Here is a 25,720-nt window from a genome sequence, read left to right as displayed (position 1 = left end):
TTAGAAGCCACCACATAAAAACCCATATCATTTAATTTTATAAAAGTATTAATAAATAATTCACTTACGAAGCACCTATAAAAAAACTAAGGAAACCGCAAAATCGGATGTCCGAGATGTCCTTAAGGAACCGAGTAATCAGCTAGGTTTCCTGTCCTAGATGTCCTTAACGAACCGTGTAATCGGCTAGGACTCCGGTCTCTGGCTAAATAAAGTATAAATAACATTCAATCTCTAAAAACATTAATTAATAAATAACTTAAAGAGGTAATATCTAAAAACTTATAAATAACATAACGTAGGAAACACACCCTAAACACCTCGACTAGTAATACCATAATAACCTTGAAAATCTCTCTACATACATGATTTCTACTAAGAACCTCTATAAACAGCATAGAACATCCCTCCTCCTTTTAGAACATTTTGAAGAAGAAAAAACAAATTGCAAGAAACACCAGGAAAATGCAACAAGAAACCAGCGATGTAAAGCAAGGAGGACCGTTCCCGAGCTCTCCTTCCCACTAATGACAGCCAACCATTCAACTGTAGGGACCTTTATGGACCCACAGATTGAGGCCAAACTATCAGGGTTCCTTGAATCCATAAAAGCCTGGGGGAGGTGGCACCATCCCCTTCCCCAGGGACAACTAGCAGGCTGCGGTGCAGTCAGAAAAAAGTGGCACATGCACAATTGTGCGCACGCCACTATAATTAAACTCAAGAACAATGAAAACTACATGATACTGACAAATGTAGGTCATTGTGACACAGAGTTCACGCTCAAGTGATTTATTTCATTTTCAGACACTACTGCCTACAGGATCATAACACTTTCAAAACAGATGTATCATTTCAGCGTCTATCGTTTAGCGTAGTTTCTTAGACACAAATGCCCACAGGGACGAACCATTAAGATTTCATCATGAGAATTATTACTGTTTCGGCATATATATGCTTTGTAATTGACCATACCATCATCGGCAGTTTTTCTTGGTGGAAAATATAATTGTACTTTCCGTTTTGTCTTTCTCTATATCAAAGACAATCACTTTCCGATTTGCTATAATATAATAATTACACCGCTGTCTAAATTTAGCGACAAAATCTTTTCAAGGATTGACTGCAACAGTAGGTTTTTGTGTAGCCTTGCAAAATCAAGATTTATCAATCTTTTTTATGTTATGGATTTCCTTTATCATAAATAACATTTCCTTGAGGTATTAATACCCTTCTGAAACTTAGTTGCATTGCTTGTCAGTTTTCATGCGTTCAGGGATAAAGCTTTTGACAAAGTTCATAAACTCAAGAAGAATAGTAAATACGGCCGTTGTAAAGTTAATAAAACGTTTATTGTACTCGCACAAGTATTGACTCTTCTGCCGAGTAAATATTCTAATGGATTTCTCGATAGTCTTTTTAGAACTTGAAAACTGGTCACAGTCAATATTCTTAGAGATCGTAGTGGATTGTGTTACAAAGCACGTGACATCTGCACATTAGTTTCGACAATGAAACCTATCTAATGTTCTTTCATGTGTTTGCTCAAATATGCCCTTCAGATGAAGTGTTGACTTTTACAGTTTTAAGCCGTATATCGTAAAGTACACACATTATCCGAATCAAACACGGATAATTGAGAGAGAGAGAGAGAGAGAGAGAGACTCTCTCAACCTCAGAACTGTATTCGAATTAATCTTGTGTATAGTAAGCAGAGTTCTATTTTTTTTTAAATAAAAAAATCCAACTGCATTATCAGAACGGTTTTGACGTATCAAATAGAGACACCTTGTGTGTAAGACGTTTCATCAAAAAGGTGTAATTACAATTTAGGCATGCATCAAGAAGCTCGTATAGTGTGTGTGTATTATCTGTCAACAAAACGTTTCATTATGAGCAACACAAGGGACTTCTAATTTGGCTGCATAATTTATTTAATAAGTTTGTTCAATCTTATGGTGGTCATATCTAAGGCATCATATTTCCAGCATGTCTAAATGGACGATTTACCAAAAACGAGATAACTACGTCATCCTCATTATCATATCACGTTCATTCAAACCAAATTGTTTCTTTGGAAAATGTTACCACTTAAGAAATATATAACTGGTAATTGACAGTCCGATTATCAAACTAATAACAACATTGCTGATAACTTAACCCCTCGCAAACTTAAACTTCGAATAAGCAATAATTGATTTGCAGCTTAAAACATTAAATAATGTTTTTACATTGCCAAGTATATTATATAAAATAAATAGACCTCAGCAATTTTTTTTATAAAGCCGAGTTACTTTATGTTAAATAGCATAAACAGTTTTGGCAAAAATAATTATTTCAGTTTTTTGTGTTTGCGCGTTTTTATTTATTTTATCGGATAGTCATTTGTATGTGAACATTTGGATTGTTGCTGTTGTCCATTATTTAATGTTTTAAGACTCGATTTTGTGCGAAAATCGTTTATTTGATGTTTGTTATACTCGATTTTGTGCGACAATTGTTTTTGTTTTTAATACTCGATTTTGTGCGAAATGTTTCATTTGGTGTTATACTCACTTTTGTACGATAATTATATTTTTATAAATAGGTTTTTAGGCCTAATGTTTGCACGTCCTTTTGGTGACTTAGCATCAAGGTTCTATGAAACGGGTTACAGCCACTCTTCGGACGATGCTTGTCCATTTGGATGCTTAAGCATTTGCAATTCAGTTTTTCTCATAGCATCTATCTCTTATAGGGTAATGTACTATCTAATCCGGGGTTGAAGTGTTGCAATGGATTGCAACATCCCTTCCTTACTTGAGGTTGTAATATTGCTGGGGATTGCAACTTCCCTTCCTAATTTGAGGTTGTAACATTGCTGGGAATTGCAACATCCCTACCTAATTAGAGTTGTAGTGTTGTTGGGGATTGCAACGTTCCTCCCTAATTAAAGGCTGTAGTGTTGCTGGGGACTGCAACAACCCTTCCTAATTAGGGGTTGTGTTGCTGGGGACTGGAGTATCCCTTCCTGGATATTTTCTGACCTAACTCGTTACCGTCACGAGTTCATATCCTTTCTGTACTGCGGCATCATAAGTATAATTTCGTATTTGTGTTAACCTGGAATACGTTACTTTATGCAGTAAGCTTGGTTATCATGGCTTTCTGCACATGTATATTTAACTTTTACGTAGAAATACATAAATCAAAGATTGTTTTAAAGGAATCATTACGTACACTTATGTCATTCCCCAAAAATATTCCTGTATTGGGCTCAAACAAAATGTACAGAAGCTACACGAGTATCTTGGATTACCTCCCTTGTAAGTACTTTGCCTTTGATCATCTAATAACGTATTAATATCATTCCGCCTGTTAGTTAAAAACGTATATTATTATCCTATTATTCATGATTGTTGTTTTGTTTACGTCGTCAGACCTAAATTGCATACGAATATACGAATATCTGTTATAGTGTTAAAAGTTTTAGAGATTTATGTGGTTACTATGGAACGTTTTCTTGGATCACGGATATTGAATTTTCTGGCGTGATATGTCGTCTGCATTGTCAATAGTGATCTAGGGAATGACAGACACTTATCGCGAGGTAACGGGTCATTGAAACTCTTTAATCCACACTTCTTATCGAATCCAATGGGAACAACATATTACTGATCAATAGCTGTGAGTGTTACCTCTTTTAACTCACGGCAACACAGGTTTAAAGGCTATTTAGCCATTTAAAAAGGAAGATTATCAAGCTGTAATTAGCGAGATTTTAAATCTTGAAGGAACAACATAATAGGAAATAATTATATAAAAGAGTCAAAGCTTGGTGACTGAAAAGTCAAGTAGTCTATTGTTGTGTGATTTGTCGAGATTGACTTCACGAGGTGACAGAAAAAGAAATGGCAAGAGGACGAAAACATGTTCCGCCATCCACATCTGATGGAATTTGGGTAAGACATCTATTAACTTTGTCATTAATTACCGTGTATGTCAGTAATGTATTTAGTTCATAATTTTGTATCTGTTTATAACTCTATCTTATTTCGTGATTTATTTCAGAGTCGGTAATCCTTTTAGTCGATTAGCATGTATCGCTATGCAATTGTAATTCATGCCAAATGCAGGTAAATATATAATATAAAATAGTTAAATGGTTCATATTTCATTCGAGACATTGAGCGAAGAAAAGAACTATCAACAAAGCCAGACACTGCTTACATACATTTTTCACTTTAAAGTTTTTACTATTTATATTCTAACTTGTAACAATATATATTTTAACCCGTAATTTCCAAGCTGTAGCAGTGTGTGTGTGTGTGTGTGTGTGTGTGTGTGTGTGTGTGTATATATATATATATATATATATATATATATATATATATATATATATATATATATATATATATATATATATAACTTCATATAACCAAAACCTACTGGTGCTTTGCCAATATATGGGAGCGTTAACTTTGTTGGCAGAACGTCAGATTCGTAATCCAAAGGTCTTGGGTTCATGTCCCGTTCAGGCACGCCTTAGTCTGCTGCTTAAGTTTGTCCCTGCGGAAAGCCCCTGACTCCTATTTGCTACGTATCGCATAGTAAATTCAGCAAACAATTATTTCTAAAATGCATAGTTGCTGATTAAGCAAGAACCAAAAGACATCTATCTCTGTCTGTCTCTGTCTCTCTGTCTATCTCTCTCTCATGTGTGTCGTGAGAGGGAACGAAAAAGGCGGGAGCTGTAGTGACCCAGTGATTAGCGTTCTGGACTCGGGATAGACAAGGTGCGGGTTCCATTCCTTCCATGGAAGCAGCTGAGTCGGCTACAGTGTTGTGTCCTTTGGCAAAGCACTTTGCTCCAATTGTATCGAGGTTAAATAACCTATCTGTATTGCTGTGCTGTACAATACCCAAGTGAACCAAACCAACCACAATATCCCAACGCGGAATAAATATATTGTTCATGTGTCAAAAGTTTTGCTTCTCTCGAGTTTTCGTTAGACGTTTCTGCTGTTTTAGTGCTATTATTTTTCAGTTTATTCCATCTTGGCTTCACTTTCCAAACTGTTTTCAAATGTTTTTTCTTAGTCCTGACGCTATGACGTCGTCTTTATACAGTGACATCATCCATGACGTTATCACATGGATATAAATATATTTAAACATTTGGTTGGCATTGTCAGAAAATCTAATATTTAAGTGGCTCAGCATTCTTAATTCATCTAAGAACAGTTATAAATGTTTACATGGAAACTAATCTAAAGTCAAATTGTAGTGTACATTTTTTATATCCATAATGCCTAAACAAGAATTCCTTGCTTAACCCTTTGGATGATTACGAACCTTTCTTTATTGATTGAAATCCTTTATTTATCTCAGGTTTATATTTTCCCGAATTATTGCTTCTAAGTCTCCAGTATTATTAGTTCCTTCTGTGACATTAAACCATATTGCACCATTTCTAGCTAATTATTTGACAGGTATTTGCTGATTTTTCTCTCCCAAAGCTTTATTTCCGTCTCCGCTATATAACCATTTCATTATATTCTCTGCAGGAAGGAGTAAAGGATGAATTGATATTCCGTAAAATGGAATTAAGTTTATGGATGCATTACGTGTAGGCATGTAGAATGTTTGTTCGGGTCACTACCTTGAGACTTTCTCATCAACTATCCTCATTAGATTCAGCATTTTTTGTTCTTTTTTTCCTTTGCGAGCTTTCTTGATTTTAACCAGTTATGCGAGAAAGTGTTAAAATATATCCAGACAAGACAAGACCTCGTTCCTTTTATTAGCCGATATTTTTTTACAAATGTTAAAAAATGTATTGCTTTAAACAATATAGTTTCCATACCCAGGTTATCCTTTGACTTTGAGTGACAATGGTTTTATCAAAAGCTCTTAGCTACGATGTGAACGTTATAATTGTTATATTACGTTTTCTGAATATATACATTTAATAAATGTAATTTATGTCTGCTCGACAAGAACTGTGTACGAAATATGCTTCTTGTAGATTGATGGCTAGGATTTGACTTTAACTTTATTCCAGTTTCAACATTATATCGGATCTGAGTTTCTTTGACAAAAATAGACCTCCTCTACTGCTAGTATTCCATACAAATTCAAACGCTATTCGTATTTCACCAATCAGTGCCAAGAAAGCATCCTCCATCAAGTCTTCGACTCTTCAGTTTCGTGGCAAAATATGTACAAACTTCATCTACAGTCGTTGCTCGCTTTTGAAACCTATCCCAAACTAAATTACCCTGCGTGTTTTTTTCCCCCAGACTAGACTGTTATTATGTTTTTGTTTAAATTGTACATGACTATAGGGTTCCATGTTCGAACCCCGGTGGGGACAAGGGTTCGTGTGATGCACACCAATGTGATATGTACGTCGTGTTGTTGTTTTTATGTTGTTTTTTTTAGGGTGTAATGTCATTTTTCCGTAGATGAGAGGCTTTACGTGGCGGTCAGGGGCCCCGAGTGGCAGAGTGATCTAAAGCGCTCACCGTTACGGATCACTGCCATCTCACATCTGTCTGCGTGGGTTTGAGTCTCAGGTTCGGCTAATGTGGGTATGTGAGAAAGCTTGCCAGTAGCTTCTCGTGGGTCGGTGGTTCTTTCCTGTTATTTCTTTGGTTCTTCCTCCACTGTTTATACTGGCCGCCATATGTAGCCTATCTTATGCTGAAAAAATGGCGTTAAAGCCTACAGCAACAGCAACAACCATATGGCGGCCAGTATATTTGTGGGAGGAAGACCCTGGGAAGAACCATCGACCAAAATTTCTCGCATACCCAAATTGGTCGAGCCGAGACTCGAACTTAAGTGGATAGAGGTGATTGATCTGTAGGCGAGCGCCTTAAACCACTCGGCCATACAAAAATAAATTGGTACTTGTTTCGGCAACGGTGGTGCTTCACATACCCCGGAGTGTGAAGTGCACCAGTCCGTAATACTCAGTGAAGTGTGTCCATAATTGACTGATGTGGATGAGTAAGTCTGTTTAATAGCTTGTGTCATTCAATCTCTTTGGTCTTATGGTAGAATATTCGCTTTTAAAGTCGGTCGACATGGTTGCGGTCCTAATTTGGAGCGCTTTCTTTTCTTGATGGACTTTCCCTGATATTAAGGAGGTTTGTCAGAGTTGAAACGACAATTGGAGTTGTTTGTTGGTTACCGTCGATAATAAACCTTTACTTTACATTGCTGCCCGCTATTTTGAGATTGAAAATTCATCGAATATCAAAGTCAGATGGGGACCTTTTTATCAGGATAGAGGTGATTGATGATGCTCTCAGCAAACATGCTTTTGTATCAGAAGTAATTCACATCCATTGCCACATTTAGAACGATTCATGATCGTTTTTTGGTGTGTTTGTTTTTTGTTTTTTTGTTTACTTCGGATATATGTAAATAAAAGTCTAGGTAGCTTCTATGGCGGATTCGGGAATATGGGTTCAGGGCGATATAGAATAAATAAGTACGGCAGGGGGCTATTGAATGGAACCAGAGGTAGAGGTCCAGAGTGCGAAAAGTCACCCGAAGTTCACGCATTTTTGAAACGTTTCTAGAGTATAAGTTTAATCATCTATAAAATATTACTCCAAGAAAAGATGCGACTGTTTTGCGCTCATTTTGTTGTTTTGTGGGCGGGCGTGCCTCTCCACGGATCTGCCCCTGAGCTTTATGTAGAGTAAATAACGGTTACAAATAGTGGTTAGTGAATCAACATATACTGATCCTGTTATTACAGTGCTCAATGACTAGAATGAGTGTCATATTAACACACGTGTATTTCTTCAGTATAAAAGTTTGATAACTTATAAGAACTTTGTCGATAAATTGTTGTTGCTATTAAAATTTATTCACTGAAAACGAATGTATCAGATTTTCATCAATGATTTATGCACCTTTCTCTCTCTCTCTCTCCCTCTCCCCCCCCCCCCATTGCTTGATAATGGTACTGTCAATAGCTGATGAAAAACGTTGTTAAATTTTGCTTAGCATTTCCATATAGTTGAACATCGACTAAGGATTGTTTTCAATCAACCCAAGATCGACGAAATTCGAGACCTCTCCGGTGACCTAGTGGTTAGAGCGTCCACCTCGGATGCGTGAGGTCGTGGGTTCAATCCCCGGCCGAGTCAGACCAAAGACTTACAAGAATGGCACTAACAGCTGCCTCGCTTGGCGCTCAGCATTAAGAGGTTAGTTTTAGGATTGGTCGGCCTGGTGTCAGGATAATGTGACTGGGTGGGACATCATGCTACATGTCTGCGACATGATGCCCCAGTGCTCAGTGCTAGGCATCACTATAAACTGCCACACGGCAGACATCGTAGCGATATGACTAAAAAATTGTTTAAGCTACGTTAAAAATCCAAATCACACACACACACGCAATTCGATCTGCGTTGATTGATACATTTATAGTAGCAACACAAAGAACGTTATTAGACTGCTTTCTGCTACAACATTTATCTGTAAATCATTGGTATCAAGTACCGAACGACATGAGTCAGTAATATTCGTTTCCAAATTTACTATCACATGTAAAACCGACTGGGATATGTTACGGCTTATTTTTTATTTCATTCTGTTGTTAGCGTTGTTTTTTTTTACAGATGAAACCTCAACACGTATACAGTTTCAAACTCGTCAGGGATTGGATCAACCAAATTAAGTTTTAAAAAAAATATTGGCACAGCAGAGTTGCTTCTTCTTTGATGAACCCCTTTAGAGTCACACCACCATCCCCCACCACAAGGTGTAAACATTCCAGAAGTTCGATTTTCAAGCCTAGGAAGAACCTTATACTGATCAAAATCGAATATATTTAATTTGTAAGGGTGTAACATTTGTGTTAGATGATAGTTTTATGAAGAGTAGTGTGGAATATTAGCTGACCGATGTCCGACAAATCTCTCAGATCTCACTGGACAGTTTTATTTGGTGAATTTTCATTGAACTAAGATTGCAGAAAAACTAGAATATTTTCAACAGTAAAGATATGATATAAAACTAATCAATGATTTTTTGTGTAAGGCCTCGTTTTTTTTTCTTCTTCTTCCCATTAATCTATTCAAGTTAATTCCTTGTATCTCTGATCGTTTTTACATCGAACCAAAACACACAAACCCAATGTGGGGTTTGTTAGGGTTGGGATGGGGTGCTCCCAATATATTATATAAATTACCATGGAAGTCCCACCCAGGCTCGATGTTGTAGGAAGTGAAATTAGTGAATGAGAGAGGTAAAGCTCCGAGCCCCAGTCAGCAGTGCCGACGGTTAAATTATTGAGAACACAAAGGTGAAATTCAAAAGAATAACAATTTAATACAGTTAAATATTCAGCTGATAATAATTTCCCCATCACTCTTCTCCCTCTAGAACAAGTGATAGCCTATTGAATCCTGTGATTTATAGTGTGAGATCGCTTTTCCACCTGTCCTTGTTTCCTACTCATCTGTATCTCTTGTATCCCGCCAATTCCTTCTCTCCTTCCGACTTCCCTCATAACTCCTTCTTGTTGACTACTCTTCTCCAATTTCTCCTCCTTTTCCTCCTCTTCCTTGACTCTGCTCTCCGACTATCCTTCGATTCACAATCGACGTCTCCACTAGTCTCTATTCCGTCTCTCTCCTAGAGAATCGGGACTAAACCAAACCGGAAGTCTGTCCCCATAAAGCTTCCTGTGAAAACAAGGACGTTAGCATATTTCCTTAGCCATCTCGTCTCACACTAAACCAACAATCAATCATCAGATAAAGGCTATTATATTTTTCGGTCACGCATTCGTGCACATCGAAATACTCATACGCTCTTGTATGGTAAACAACGTCATAATAAAAGCACGGTATCAACTACTTAATCATACAGGCATCAATAATTGCGTCAAATCCGCATATATATATATATTCTTAATCTCAGTATACTGCACAATAGCACAGTAATCAGACACATCTCTGTACATTACACTCCCACAAGTGTACACAAATATTCAAATATCCATATTAACTATTTTACACACTGCAACCATTTTCCAAAGTTACAATTCAATTCAACAGTTTCAAAATCTAGAATATCACATGAATAAATGCACTAGTTTACTACGAATTAACCAAATAGCGAATTACACTATAAATTCTAACTACGAGCTAGTAATCTACATAATTCTTTACATAATCATAGCTCATTTCTCAAATACGCATGTAAATTAAACACTACAAAGGTAATTCTACTTACTAACGATTCTGGTAATGAAGTATACATACCGCACATAATTACAATTACAATGCCGAAATACTCTGCAACAATCGAGCAAATAACTCACTGACCTTTACGAAGCTTTGTCTTTCCTTAGAATTTCCTAAGTTTTCCCGCCAATTCACGAGTGGTTTCCCGGAGTTATTGCTACAACTTCTCAGCACGATGTTTCACAATGACTGGGGGTTTATAGTTTACCGTATTCAGTTAAATTCTTCTTTTTTGGGGGGGGGGGGGGGCACCAGACAGATGCCCCCCCCCCCCACTTAACCAAAATAGTAAAGTTGTTTTATGTATGTGTGTTAACCCCCTGATATGTTGTTTGTATTTTTTAGAAAAGGATTCCGAACAAAATTTGTTTTGGAGTAATTCTGTCGGGGTATTTGTTCTTTAGCCCTAGTGTTTTCTACAGGTTAGATTTTCCGAATCGGTTTCATTCACCGTCTTCGAAATTTCATCACTGATTTTCTAGTTGACCTTGGCTGGAGGTCTCCTACATCCCGTGTATGCTATATGTGTATGATGCTATATTGTTTGTATGCTATATGGTATATTTGTTGGGATAGCCTTCTATTTCAAATTTTGCCCATTTTTTTCTTCATTTTTCCTTCTTTCTCTTTTTTTAATTCCTTTTGTTTTTTTTGAATTAGTTATTCTGCTTCTGTTTTGGAATTTTGCCGATGAAACGGTGCACTATTTTTAAAGAAAAACAAATCCTGTTGCTTTAAATGCAAGTTCATATGTGTCGTTTCATCGTTATAACGTATTGCAAGCAGTTGGGTAGGTTGTATTCGAGTCAGGATCCACACTCTTTTTATTTAGCTGTGTTTTACCTGGATCGAACTAGACCTCCCTTTATTTTTCCAGAAAGTCTAATTTTTTTTGTTACTTGCCACTTATAGCGTGGACTAGTTCCCCATACAGTTGGAGCTGTATGGATTTTTAGATAGAGAGACATAGTTAGAGATTTGGATAGTAGTGTTAGCTTTTTTTGTATATGTGTTTGGTCTGCTTATGTACTACATGGGGTAATTCCAAGACTCTTTCCTGAGCCTTTCCACTTCGCGTAGGGCCATGTGATATAGCCCCAGGAGTTCCTCGTCTTGTACTTTCCCATGTAGTAAATATATATAGTGACGTTCTATTGTAGTGCTACTAAGTGGTGCAGAGAGAGAAAGAGATGTTATTGGAAAGAAAAAAAAGAAAGAAAAAAAAGGGGACTCTCAAAGGGGGAAGAAACCTTTAGGAGGCTCGGCTCTGTCCTTTTAAGGTATTATCCCGACGGGATATAATCATAGCTTCACCTCCTTTTACTTCTTTTACTATCTCCCTATTATTATAATTTGTCCACATGCCCTCATCGTTGCTACGATGTAACTTGTTATCATAGAAAGGGTATTTTTGGTAAAGTTTCCATCAAGAAACAAAATGTTTTCTTTCTTATATCTATCGTTTTTGCATATTTCTTGTATGATTTTTAACCTATTTCCTTTCGATTTTTCGCATTGCGTCATCGTGTGTAGTTTGCTAAATGGACCTATCTTACACAGTGGACATTTTGGTAGTACACTGACCATGTGCCGTCTCACTGCTACCTCTCCTGTCAACCACGCAATGTGCATGTATTTGAAGCAGAGGCTTTGAATTTTTAGGGACCCTAGTTTCACCCAGTGCCCCCATGCTTTTTTCAAATTAATGTGTATATTTTCTTCTTCAATTTTGCTTTTAATCTTCGTTGAGATCTCTTCTCTTATCCATTTATATGATAGTTTGGCATCTAGGTCCCACAATTCTTTTTTATCTCTATATTTATTTAACAAATCTTTTATGCTTTTAAATTTCCGTGGTACTTCCAATCTTTTACTTAATCTTTTGTTTTTGTATATATCTGGTCTGTTTCCTTAACTAAACCCAAACCAGTAGATGTAAATCCCTTCCCACGGTACCTTTGGCTCTGCATCTATGTTTTTTAAACCTATTTAGAATATTCGAACATTTTAAAAGTATCAGACTAGTTATGGCTACCCCCTCCCCTTCTCTGGCCCTATACAGAGTTTCTTTATTGACATAGTGTGTCTTAAAATCCCAGATATAATCTATTATCCTATTATCAGTTTTATTTAACGTGTTGTTACTAATCTCTATAGATTTGAGAAAGTAATTTATATGGGTGTACATATAGTTTTTGGCCACTTGGGCTCGTTCCATGAGGCATAATGGCGTTAGAGCCCAGATTTTCACATTTTTCTCGATTTCTTCTATAATTTTTTTTTACAGTTTTCCTTTTCCTCGCCTTGTCCAAAATAAACCCCTAGTGCTTTTACTTTGTCTCGGATTAATTGTGGGTAATCCAGAGTGATTTCCCCGTCAGTTACCTATCTTAAAGATTTCGGTTTTCTCATGGTTAATTTGAGATCCTGATGCTTTCCCAAACTTTCCAAATTCTTTTATCAGGTGTTTAAAGGAGCTCGGGTCCTTTATGAAGTTGGTGCAATCATCTGCGTGTTGTAACATTTTTTACATTTATTCTGGATGTCTCTACCTTTTGCACCACAGGTTTGGTTGACTTTTATAATGGTTCCCATTACCCTTTTCATCCTTTATGCTAAGACTTCACTTAAGATTTTGTAGTCCATAATTAGGAGGGAGATGGGCCTCCAGTTTTTTAAGTCTTCCCTGTCTCCCTTCCCCTTATATATTAATATTATAATTCCCTCCCTCTTACTTTCGGCCATAGTATCATTTCTAAGCAGAATATTGTTATAAAACCATTCTAATATTGGCGACAACTCACCGCAGAATTTCATGTAGAAATCTGGGGTGAGTCCATCTCCACCTGGAGATTTCCCTTTGGTGAATGTTTGAATGCTTTTCTTTACTTCCTCTTGCGAGATGAATTCATCACATAAGTTTTTATGTTCTGTTGAAATCATCTCACAATTGATATCTTGAAGATATTCCGCAATTGTACCATCTTCAATGTTTTGCGATGTATATAATTGGCTGTAGAAAAGATTTTTTTTTTAAATTTCATTTTTGTCTACTATTTTTTTTATTCCCTTTTACCTTTAGGCTCTCTAGATTTTTCTCCCCCCCCCCCTTAGTTCTTCACGTTTGTATAATCCTATCGCCTTTTTATATAAATTCGTGTACTTCCCTGCTCTTACTAATCTGCCTCCCCTTTCCGCTTCTATAATTGTATTTAGTCTGTATTTTAACTTTTTGTTCCGCTCTGTTGTATTATTTCCCTTAAGTTGAAAATTTATTGCCTGCCTTTCTAATTTCAATCTGTTACTCCTTGTTTGTGAAAATTTTATGGCTATGTTTTTAAACTTTTTTTTATTTGGTCCCATTCCCTTATAATGTCTAGATTCCCTTTATTAATAAAGTTGTTGATTTCTTTTTTATTTCCTTAATAAGTCAGGATTTTCTAATATTTTGTTGTTTAGTTTCCATCTTCCTTTTCCCCATTTGCTTTTTGATGTTAGCTCTAATTTTAGATATATGAGTTTGTGGTCTGCAATTTTGAAATCTGTTATACCTGCTTCTTTGTATTTTTTCTCGTTGAAATTTGTGCATAGGAATTTATTTAATCTGCTCCCCTTGTTTGTTTTATAATTGTATGTGTACTCCTTTCTCGGCATATTTAGTTTCCTGTAAACGTCAATAAATTTGTGATTTTTGATAAATTTATCCATTTCCGGTTTAAATCTGTTATCATTAGTTGTTAGTTCACCCTCTCTGTCAATGTTTGCCTAAACCCAATTAAAATCTCCTCCTATTATAACGTTTTTCCTCTAGATATTTGTTTAATTCCCCCAGAAATTCTAACTTTTTGTATTTGTTCGCGGGCATGTATATATTTATAAAATGAGTATTATCAATTTCTATATGTAATAATCTGCCTTTGAAAAATTTCGCTTCATCCCTCCTTTCCCATTTCAAACCTGTTTTGTTCTTAATCAAGGCGGCCACACCCCCTTTTATGTCTTTCCCTTCATAATCATTTAGTATTAGTATGCCGTCTAACCTTTCTTCACATAATGCTTTTAGTTCTTTATTAAATTCATTGTGTGTTTCTTAAAATTGTAATATGTCGTATTCTACGTCTATATAAATTTGAGTAATTTTTCCTTATTTATACCATTTACATTTATCGACAAGACTTGGAAGTTTTTTCCCTCCATTTCTTGTGCTTTCCAGGTTGTCGCATTAGTAATTGTTTTTGTATCCTAGGCTGAATTCTAAATACGTGTTTGTGGTTGATTTTTAGCTTTTATTAGGGGGCACTGATCTCCCCTTCCTCCTGAGTGCTGTTTTGGGGGGTTTCTTCCTCAAATGTCGTAGTCAGTGTGTTTTCCGTCGATTGTGTCTATTGCGTACTCCGTGTGTCATTGCCATTATCAGTATTGTCTATTGATTGTTCCTGAATTGTTCCTTGTGTGTTTTCTGTCGATTGGGTGGCTTGTGTGTGCCGTGTGTCATTTCCGTTATCCATTTCGGTTCCATGTCTATCATCCTCCTCCTCGCCATCACTGTCATTTTCACTTCCACTTTTCATTTCGCAATCATCTTTCTCTTCTTTACCGTCTTCTGCTCTTTTCTTTTTCCTCTGAATCTTTGCCGTCTTGGTATCGTCTATAATTGTGTCTGCGTTCGATGTTTCTTTTTGGTCGCTCTCCATTATTCTGTCTTGTGGAGAGTCTTGTACTGAGTCTGCTTTTCTCTTCTTTTAATTTCTTTTGGGTAGAGGGGTGGAAGCTAGTAGTTTAATGCCGATCAAATCATTGTCTCCCTTTTCTGAAATGTCCTCTGTATCTTCTTGCCCTTCCTCTCTCAGGCTCTCAAATCTATTTTTTTAGCATTATTGTCTTTCCTCTTGCTGGGGTCTTTAACTTCCCTGTTTTGTTGGGACTTAGAATATTCATCCATTCTGGGGTCTTCTGAGTTTCTTCTCCGATCGCAGAGATGTCCACTGCTGGTAGGTGGCATATTACATTGCCTTCTTCCTCTTCGTTATTGTTGTTGTTGTTGTTTTCTGTTCTGATCTGTCTCAGCATAGTGTTTACTCTGTCTTGTAGTTCTATATTTTGGCGGCTGGATGGGGCAACGACCTTGCTAGCGTATGTTGCAGCGTTCTGTGTTGCGGGCTCCATTGGTGTATTGGGGCAATCCCTTGGGCCATGGCCGGTTTGGAAGCACCTGGGGCACTTCCTGTCATTTTCTGAACCCCGGTACCAGCTCTTGACTCGGAATCCGAGAACGTAGATGAATAAAGGAATCTTCTTCGCGTCTTCCTTAGTCATAAGTAGAATCCTCCCTCCAGATTTTATTGGGGCAAAGCTCCACACTGTTGCCATCTGGTGTGTAACCACATTGGCTTTGAATTTGGATTCTATTTTTTTGACAACTTCCTCAGTTGGGATTTCCAACGGGAGTCCAATTATGTGCACCTCTATAGCCTTTGGTTCGATTTCCCTCATAAAGGGTTCCGTTGGCCTTACGGTCGCCGTTACCCCTTTAATGTCTAAATGATGACACGTTCAGGATTGGGGAAGGTGGATTTTTGGGATAAATTACGTATTTATTCAGTCCAGCATTTTGGATACCATCAATCTTCCCAATGTCTATACCCATAGTATGCATCGCCATCAGGATTTCTTGTTGTCTTGGAGAGTTGGCTATGTTTCCGAAGTCTAGAGTTTGACATCCTTCCGGGTGAAATACAAATAATCGCCTGTCTTCTACTATTGTATTGAAGTATTGCTTCAGCTTTGACCCCCGAGGTATTGCTCTTGCAGGCATTGTTTCCGCTTCGGCTGGCTCCATTCTAAGTCTATGAATTGTAGTCACAAGCTTATGGTCTCACACCACTAATTTGTACACTGTGTATATGAATGACTGTAGAGAACACGTATTAGCCGGTCACACTTATAAGGTAAAAAGTCAATGTGTAGACTAATCTCTATCAAGATAAATACCTATACAGTCAGGTAAATGTCATAAAAGTCCTTTTTATGAAATGCAGTATGAGAGCAAACAAAAAATAGCGAGGGTAATGGTACAAAACTAGAAACTTCACTATGTCATTATATTAAAGCATGGTAGCAAACAAGGCAATCATATGGAAACACTTGCCTATAAACAAAGCTAGAAAACCATTGATGCACAATTTGCGTACAGCAAGAAAAACATTCACGGAACTAATACTATCAAAAATAAGTGTGTCGTTTCCAACGTGGAGCGAAACACCACTAAGTATATGATAGTGAAAAAAGAAAAAAAAAAAACAGCAACAAAAATAGACAACGGAAAAAGGGGAAGGAAAAAAAAGTATTTAAAAAAAAGAAAGGAAAGGAAAAAATGAAAAAACAAATGAAGAGTAAGAAACTATTGTACAATCTACTACAAACTCACCAAGATTTTCTTGCGGTTTGCTTGGTTCTTTTGGGGTGGGGGGGCACTCACATGGAGTTAGGAAGGAAGGAACAGACATGCGACATGGAAAAGTAGACATACAACACAATAGAAACCAATCTATACTAACACCTATACTGTCACTCAACTGTATAGGAAATAAAAGTTTTGGCAACCCTTTTCGGAAACATAATAAATAAATAAATAAAGGTAGCCAAGTTCAAGAGAGTGAAGTAAAAAAAAAATAAAGTAAACATGGAGCTCTCTCGAACACAGCTGACCTCAGCAGAATATAGATTTGCGAAGAACGACACACACATAGCACACACTAAAACAATAGTTTTTTTTCCCCTCAAAATATTATTACACCGTTACTTCGCCCAAAATTCAAAATTCTTATTCTAAAAACTTGGAAATATAAATGTGTACAAAATCTAGAAGATCCATGTTATAAGGATCGCTGGACAACTGGAGAAGAATTCGATATAGACGGCTGTCCCAACACGAACACAACTATAGCACGAACAAACATATAGCACATTCACACATAGCAAACACGGGACGTAGGCGACCTTTACCCAAGGTAACAAAGATACTAGGAGAGGGACTCCGAGTCAGGTGATCGAAACCGACTCGGAAGAACAATCCTATTGAATACACTAGGAAATAAATACCCCGTCAAAAATTCATTTAAAATTTTTGATCGAAATTCTGTTTAAATTAAAAAACAAATCAACATAACTGGGGGACTCAGTGAAACATAAAAACACTTTTATTCTTTGGCTAGGTGGGGGGGGGGAGGGCATCTGTCTGGTGCCCAAACAAAAAAAAAAGAATCGACCAACGCGGGTATGTGAGATGGCTTGTCAGTATCTTTGCATGGGTCGACCGTTCTTCCCAGTTCTTCCTCCACCAAACATAACTGTCCGCCATGTATAACTATCATCTGCTGAAAAATGGCATTAAACCCCGCAAATCCAACACAGGCCTTTGTGTATACAATAATAAAATCATACAGTATGATAATACTGTCAAGTATGAGCGAGAAACATGGAGATAAAGCTTGGCTGTCCCTTTAATAACAAAATTGCTAAATGAAACTGTTTAGTGTTTCATATTTATAGTGCTAAATAAAATGGTTCTGAGAACGGTGCACGCTATTGCATTAAAATGCATTTAACTATCGATATAATTTCTATTATGTTTCGTCTGTCGAAAACTTTTTAAAATTATTAGATACTTTTTCTTTTTGAATCACACTTTTTTAAACAGCCCGCCGTGTGCGGTATAAGGGTCAAAATAAGACTGCATATTTTCAGTCCCTACTACGTGGGACATCCATAATAGGTATGTATAAGTCCCTATCACTGCTGAAATAAATTGAATGGGTGGGGGTTGAGTTGGTAGAAGTTGTAATAATTCGTAATTAATTTTTAAGGCAAAGTGAGTCCTGATAAACCCTGCCACTTGTCGTAGAAGGTAATTAACGGAAGCAACCATTTTACCGTGGAAAGACTCCCGGCTGATCTTACACTTCTTAAACGTGTGCGGTTTATATTCCACACCCACCTTCTCAAAACATTATTTCATTTTCAGGAATGTTTCCATTTTAGACATTATTTTTTGTGTGTCTTTCTTCATGATAACTAAACTTACTCGGCACTGTATAACCAGTATTCTGCTGATGTGCGGTTAACACTATACACATCTACAATATATTGTATGCAGCCTAACATTTTAGCTAGAAAGCATACAGTAGGTTTGATTCATGTATCAACAAACACATTTGTGACATTTAAGGTATTCATTTACAGGTATCGTTAAGACACCCTTACAGAAAGAAAGGCTCTTTACAACCTTCTGTCTGGTGGCAGTATTTTTATTACAGTTATTAGCTGAAGGTGATTGTAATTTAATCACGGTTTGGTATCATAAATTCTAAATGGGCAGTTTCTCTCTGACAATAACATTTGCAACATCAACCTTTAACGTGTTATTTTTCTCTTATTTTATTCTCCCAAGGCATAAGTTAATATTCCAATTTATTTTATATTCTACGCCATTCCTTTCGATAGCCAGAATCGATATCTCCAGCGTGAACATGAAGGATTATAAAAAAAGGATTGAAATTCGGCCTGCAATTTATTTGCAAACAAAATTAAATAATTTTGATTCAGAATGACAAATCGCATTGTGATAGTCGTAAGGTATATTGTAACTTCAATGTGTATATGTAGGGCAAATAATATTGTACACGTGTGGGTGCGTGCGTGCGTGCGTGTGTGTGTGCGTGTGTGTAAAGCATATTGTCAATAGCAAGGCGCGTTGATCGAATGTTTTCATCGCTTACACGTATAGGGCTGTGCAACTTTGCTCTTTGTGTAAATATTTGAAATGACTGACAGTTACTTTATGCCTTTAGAGAATGTCGGGGCAAACATTACATTCTACTGCTCAAATATACATGTATTGATTTATTTTATAACAGAAACGATACATTAATTTCTATCACTGTTCACATCACCGAGATGATGACGGCTTTTTTTCTTTTGAATCAATTGTTCTGTATTGAGTCGGGATTGTCTTTTGTGGCCATAAAATGATGCGATAGCATAGTTGTCATATTAGCAATAGCCATAAACGAAAACCCTTGTCATACTTTTGAAAAGCCATTCATCGTTTTTAGATAACGATTCACCAATTGCAAAATCAAGCGTAACCGTTATTATAAAGCGATGTACTATTAAAAGAATAAAATACTGGTTTAACTGTTATAAAAAGTGGTTAATGGTTAGATCGGAATATCGCTCTGCCATTTCCGTCACGGAATTTGAGGCCGATGATATTCGGATTGGTTCACATCTATTAAATTCCGGTTAACTGGTACTTTGCAGTGACACCCAAATATCTGTTAACTGGTTAACAGATTAGTAGTAAAATATAAAACTTTACTAAGATATAATAATAATAATAATAATAATAATAATAATGAGATAATGAGAACTTTGTATAACGCCTAATCTTTAGAAGCTCTAAGCGCTTTACAACATTAGACAACACCTATAAGATAAAAAAAAAACATATAATGATATGATTACAAAAACAAACACCATGAAATTAGAAAACAAAAAAATCATGCTGAGAATATTTAAGGTAGGAAACATTATTAGGTCTTTAAGTTTGTTCTTGCAGTCGAAATAAGTGAGTTTTGAGAGCACTCTTGAATGGGATCACTGTGTCTTTGTGTCTGAGTTCAGTGGGCAATTCATTCCACGTTGCTGGGCCCTGGTATGCAAAAGAACGCTGTCCATATGACTTTGTTTTCATAGTGGGAATAATATACGATTGTCAGAAGAGGAGCGTAAGTATCTTACTGGTATGTACACATGGGTGAGGTCGGATAGGTATGTTGGACTAGAGTCCGACAGTGAAACGTAGCACAGAGAACAAATTTTGTGTTTGATTCTGAATCGAATGGATAGCCAGTGTAGGGTACAGAGCAGCGGGGAGGTGTGTTCTGATCGTGGTACTTTAAGTATGATCCGATCAGCTGTGTTTTGAACTTTTTGAAGTTTCTGGAGTAGATATTGAGATGAACCAGACAGAACTGAATTACAATAGTCCAGTCTTGAAAGTACTAATGAACGCACAAGTGTTTTAGTGGCATCAGCTGAAAGATACTTGCGAATTGAGCTGGTGCGTCTCAGCTCAAGATATGCAGCCTTGCATGTGCTCATGACATGTTGGTGCAACGTGAGAGTACTGTCCAGAGTAACACATAGGTTTCGTACTGATTGTGTGAATTTAATGTTGGTGTTGCTGATATTTATTGTTTGAGGTAAAGGATGTGAATGAGAAAGTCTTTGTGTTGTGGTCAGAATGGCCTCAATTTTATCATCATTCATCTGCAGCTTGTTACATGTCATCCATGATTTCACATCAGAAATGCACCTCTCTACACCTTGGATGGTAGCATCAACTTCAGTTGGGTGGCTAGATTTGTATATTTGGGTGTCATCAGCGTATAATTGGTGAGACACTGGATGATGATCTATGACACCTGAGAGCGACTGAGTGTATAGAATGAAGACAACAGGTCCAAGGACAGACCCTTGTGGAACACCGTAACATAGATCAACTGGGCTGGAGTGTATTCCATTTGCAGATACAATTTGTGTCCTGTTGACCAAGTAGGACTTGAACCACAGTAAGGCTGTATCATGAATGCCAAATACATGCAGGAGACGATGAAGTAATATATCATGGTCTATTGTGTCAAATGCTGCAGACAAATCAAGGAGGGTGCGAACTGTAATCTTTCCGCTATCGAAAGCAGAGAGAATGTCATTAACTACTTTTAGAAGAGTAGTTTCAGTACTGTGGCAAGGGCGATATGCAAATTGTACATTGCTAAAAAGACTGTTTGAATTCAGATGAGATACAAGCTGGGATAGAACAACCTTTTCTAAGATATTTGATATGAATGGGAGATTAGAAACTGGGCGGTAGTTCATTAGATCGTTATGGTCTAGTGTTGGTTTCTTCAGCAGAGGCTTTGCAATGGCAGTTTTAAAAAATGATGGAAATTCCCATGATGAGAGAGAGGTATTAATAACATCAGTTAGTGAAGATAATACTCGATCTAAGCACTCAAGCAGCAGTGATGTTGGAATTGGATCAAGTTCACATGACTTTGGTGCACTCTTCATCAGGATTGTACGTACGAAATCCACAGAGACAGGTTGAAATGCTGCTAATGGTTGCCGCTCAAATTCTGTATCCCAACTGTATGGTGAGGACGAGTCAATTGAAATTGTGGTGTCAAGCTTATCTCTAATGGTTTGTACTTTGTCACGGAAGAAATATGCAAACATGTCCGGAAGGTCGACTGGAGAGAAGGTAGTTGGAAGTGGTGTAGATTTGTTCCTTGATATTAGCTTGTTAGTAATCTCGAAGAGCTCTTTGCAGCTGGAACTTTCCATGATCTTAGTAGCGTTGTGGGCTGATTTCGCTGCATGGACTATATTTGTGACATTCTTCTTAGCGACTTCATAGATTTGCTTATGAATAGTGAGCCTGGTGGAAAGCCAAAGCCTCTCAACTTTACGGCGGTCTCTTTTAGCAGTGCGAAGTTGGTCCCTAACACTGCTATACCACGGAGACCACTTTTGAATTGATACTCTGAACTTGGTAGCTGGGGTATGTTTGTCGAGCAATGAACGCAGGCAGTTATCGAGTTGTTCTGCTGTAGGAGGTAAGCAAGTTGTTAGGTTTGCTTGGATGTCGTGCATTAGTTTGGTTCTATTTATCATACGGAGGTTTCTTTTAGTAGCAAATAAAGGTGGAGGGTTAGGGACTGATACGTCAAGATGGCATATAATGCAGAGGTGATCTGATGCAAGGTCATGGGATATCAGGGAGGACCGTAGAATGTTTTCATCAGGTCTATGAAGAATCCAGTCTAAAATGTGACCATGTTTACGGGTGGGTTGGTTAACTGACTGTTTCAGGTTGAAAACAGTAATGGAATCTATGAGTTTTAATGTGTTTGGGTTTCCGGGACAGTCAAAGTGAAAGTTGAAATCTCCAGGAATAATCAGGTTGCCACCTATCGAATTTCCATTCTCCAGGAGGTTCGGATACTGCTCCAAAAAGAGAGATTCAGCCAGCTTGTTTTTTCTACTAGGAGGAGGGCGGTATAGGCAGAAAAAATGGACTGACCTTTTCTCCACTGTGAGTGTGGTTTGGACTAGTTCAAACGATGTGTGGTCGAAATTGAATGTTATGCCTTAAATATATATTAAGATATGCCTTAAATATATATTAAACTCGGTGCATACAAAACATTATTCTCAAAACAATTGTATCGGTGTGTTACACGTTTTCTGAAAGAGATATTACCACATCAAATTTTGTTATGGTTGCCTAAATTTAATGTACAGGTTGGTCAGTCCGTAATGTTATCATGCAGCCTCAACCTGAAAGTGTCCCAGGACAATCCTGAATGTTATCAAAGAGGCTTAACCTGGATGTGGCCCGGGGCAATCCTGAATGTTATCAAAGAGCCTCAACCTGAATGTGTCCCAGGACAATCCTGAATGTTATCAAAGAGGCTCAACCTGGATGTGTCCCAGGGCAATCCTGAATGTTATCAAACAGCCTCAACCTGTATGTGTCCCAGGGCAATCCTGAATGTTATCAAACAGCCTCAACCCGGATGTGTCCCAGGGCAATCCTGAATGTTATCAAACAGCTTCAACCTGTCCCAGGGTAAAGCTTTAATGGCTGGGTCTGAATTGTGTTATGATTAGAGGTTGTTTTTTTTCGCTCTGTAATAAATATTTAGTATTTATTTCAATTTGATTGAAAGCGTAAGACAATGGAGATCTGATTTTAATCAGACTGGCATTTATTCATCATTTATTTATTTTATTTATTTAGGACAGACAAATGTTTGCCCCTTTTCGTTAATTAATTGTTGATTTCAGTTATTCTTCTGTGTCTTGTGGCTGATTTAGAATGAATTACTATATTCGTTGTATCGTCTTTTATTTTTTTAAATGTATGAAAAGTGAATCAAATCATTCAGTACACATTGATGCTCTTCATCCACACTGTTCAGTCTCCAAACGCGAAGATATAAAACTTTATCTGATTGGCTGATAAAAATAGCGCATATGGAAATAATACAGGTTACCAGAACATGACCCCTAAGCGGTCACTGTCAGATCTTCATGTATAACAGTGGAGATCTGATTTTAATCAGATTGAGATTAATTAATAATGAACTTCGAATCTTGCATGTAATGAAAAAGGACAAATGGTAAGCACAATAACATGGACAAAACCGTTGACTTGGTTTCACGACGGATATAATGAACTGACACGGTTGGTAACTGGCAGCATGTGAATTGATTTAGTATAGAATCATAGCGTTCTGATGACCCAATATTACGTGCTGGGTAAAACATTATATGCGACATTTCTTTAAAATATAAACATTGGTTAATTATATAATTGATGTCAGAAATATGAACGTTTACAAAGAAAGTTGCAGGATAAAATAGGTGCGCGGGAATAGTGTTAAAAATCATCAAATATTATTATCAGAAATATTTTTCTGATGTACCGATGTAGAATTAAAGATCAAATTATTATAGAAAGATTGTAATAGTACGTCTCTTTGAGATAAAAAAGTACAAGAGGGATAACAATGGGCAAATGACACGGGATTATGTCAATGAGGTCATTATATAAACTGGAATATAAATAGTAAAAGTGTCTGTAGAGATAACAACGATGACTAGGGGCGGTAAATATGGTTAACAACAAGAATTGCAACTGCACTGATACATTAAGTGGAGATGGATTTTTACTTTGTCAACATTAAAATGGACACTTTAATGTGAATAAGTGCATTTTAAATCTTCCTTTAATTTTCTTGTACTCAGTTCTCAATAATTTGTTATACTTGCAGTTCAGTCACCGAGGGGCGGAAAGGAGTAATACCATTACGATGACCCAGGAGATGCTGGCGGCTCCTTTTAAATCTGCCTCTACACATGTCCCTAGGCCCCCTCCGTCATCATTCAGGTCAAAAACAGAGGTAATAGGCCAAGGACAATAGATTTTCAATAGCTTTTGCTTAAAATATGTTGTTTTTTTTATTAGCCTAGATTGGATATATATATATATATATATATATATATATATATATATATATATATATATATATATATATATATATATATATATCCAATCAAAATTAAGTTGTTCAGATTTGAACACTGCTCCTTACATGATCGCGACAAACGGAGCACACTTATAATACTTACAAAGTATCCTTTTTAAGTCTATTGCCTCCACAATGTTCGGTCAGTGTACGATGCATCTCTGTTATACGGTATTGGATCGTTGGCATTCCATACTAAGGGAGGCAACTCATGAAATCCACTAGATGTCGCTTGGACAAAGCACTAAAATATCTGTTCGATCGGCCAAGGTGTAGATAGGGTTATCACATTGGAACCTTAACTAGCGAAGATGAGGTAGATGGAAACAAAAAGATATGTAAAAAAATCAATAAATAGGTACTCAAATTTAACTTTTGTTACAATCAGTAGTTATTTTGTCATTAAACTATAATACTTTTCGAAAAGAAAACTAGTTCATTATATATGGAAATATAATGGAAGATAGAAACAACACACAGTAAAATATATTACCATGAAATATTTCTTACATAAGTATCTGTAGAGTATTCTCTTCAGTAAGTGTTTATTAAACATATTTAACTTAGTTGAACTTAAATAATATATAAAAAGGTATATAAATAAATGCGAATGTGTGAGTAATATCATGAATGTCGCCTAAGGGTAAATCTTTTAGCAATGTCAGTTTTAATCCGCTCGCCAGAAAGCTATCTCATAAATTATTATAGTTATGTTATTTGTAAGGTATTATATGTTCTTCAATACCAAAGGGCAACGCCCGCATGTTGAGCCCACAATCAAAGATGTAAAAATGTGTAACCTTGACAGAGAGGTAAATATATTTAGCAAGCATATTGCATGACGAAATGTTTTAGCTTTATACTGATAGATACAAAGTATGAAGAAAGCCGGTCAAGGTAAAAATGCCTTGCTCGTGTACCCTAGAATGAATTGTGTTAGTTCATAAAAGATATAAAAAAAATCATGAAAAGTACGACGAAAATCTATAAAAAGGTACAGAAAATAAATTTCAGTTAAAGATTGAACCAAAACTTACTAAAGGTGTGTGTGTGTGTGTGTGTGTGTGTGTTCTAACTAACATAGGCTCCGTAAAAACGAACTATTCTTAAATGAATATAATAGGAATGTAATATAGTTTATTCAAAACTAATTAAGAACCGCATCGAAGGTACTTATCAGTCCCTAATTCGATATGAAATGCTAGACAAAAGTGTATTACTCCGTTAGCTTTTGTACCATCTCTGAAATACAGGATCTTACACGTATACACGTTATGACTGAATTTTCAGAACAAGTTGAATAAT

General features: G+C 36.7%; 1 protein-coding gene across 2 annotated transcripts in view; it reads left to right on the top strand.

The window, feature by feature from the left end:
• The first annotated feature begins 3,462 nt into the window (after positions 1-3,462).
• Positions 3,463-25,720, top strand: part of LOC149795145 (testis-expressed protein 36-like) — a 65,924-nt gene continuing 43,666 nt past the window's right edge. The window contains exons 1-2 of one of the 2 annotated variants that reach the window (XM_089964866.1): positions 3,463-3,941; positions 24,161-24,289. In XM_089964866.1, the coding sequence (XP_089820992.1) occupies positions 3,891-3,941; positions 24,161-24,289 (180 nt within the window). In that variant the 5' untranslated portion in view covers positions 3,463-3,890. The remainder of the gene's footprint in view (positions 3,942-24,160; positions 24,290-25,720) is intronic. The other variant, XM_089964864.1, reaches the window with a different exon arrangement.

Source organism: Sinohyriopsis cumingii, chromosome 7 (genome assembly GCF_028554795.1).
Source record: "Sinohyriopsis cumingii isolate HCF-2022 chromosome 7, ASM2855479v2, whole genome shotgun sequence".
NCBI classification, from domain to species: domain Eukaryota; kingdom Metazoa; phylum Mollusca; class Bivalvia; order Unionida; family Unionidae; genus Sinohyriopsis; species Sinohyriopsis cumingii.
The sequence above is the reverse complement of the archived record's forward strand: the minus strand, read 5'-3'. Positions and strand labels throughout refer to the sequence as shown.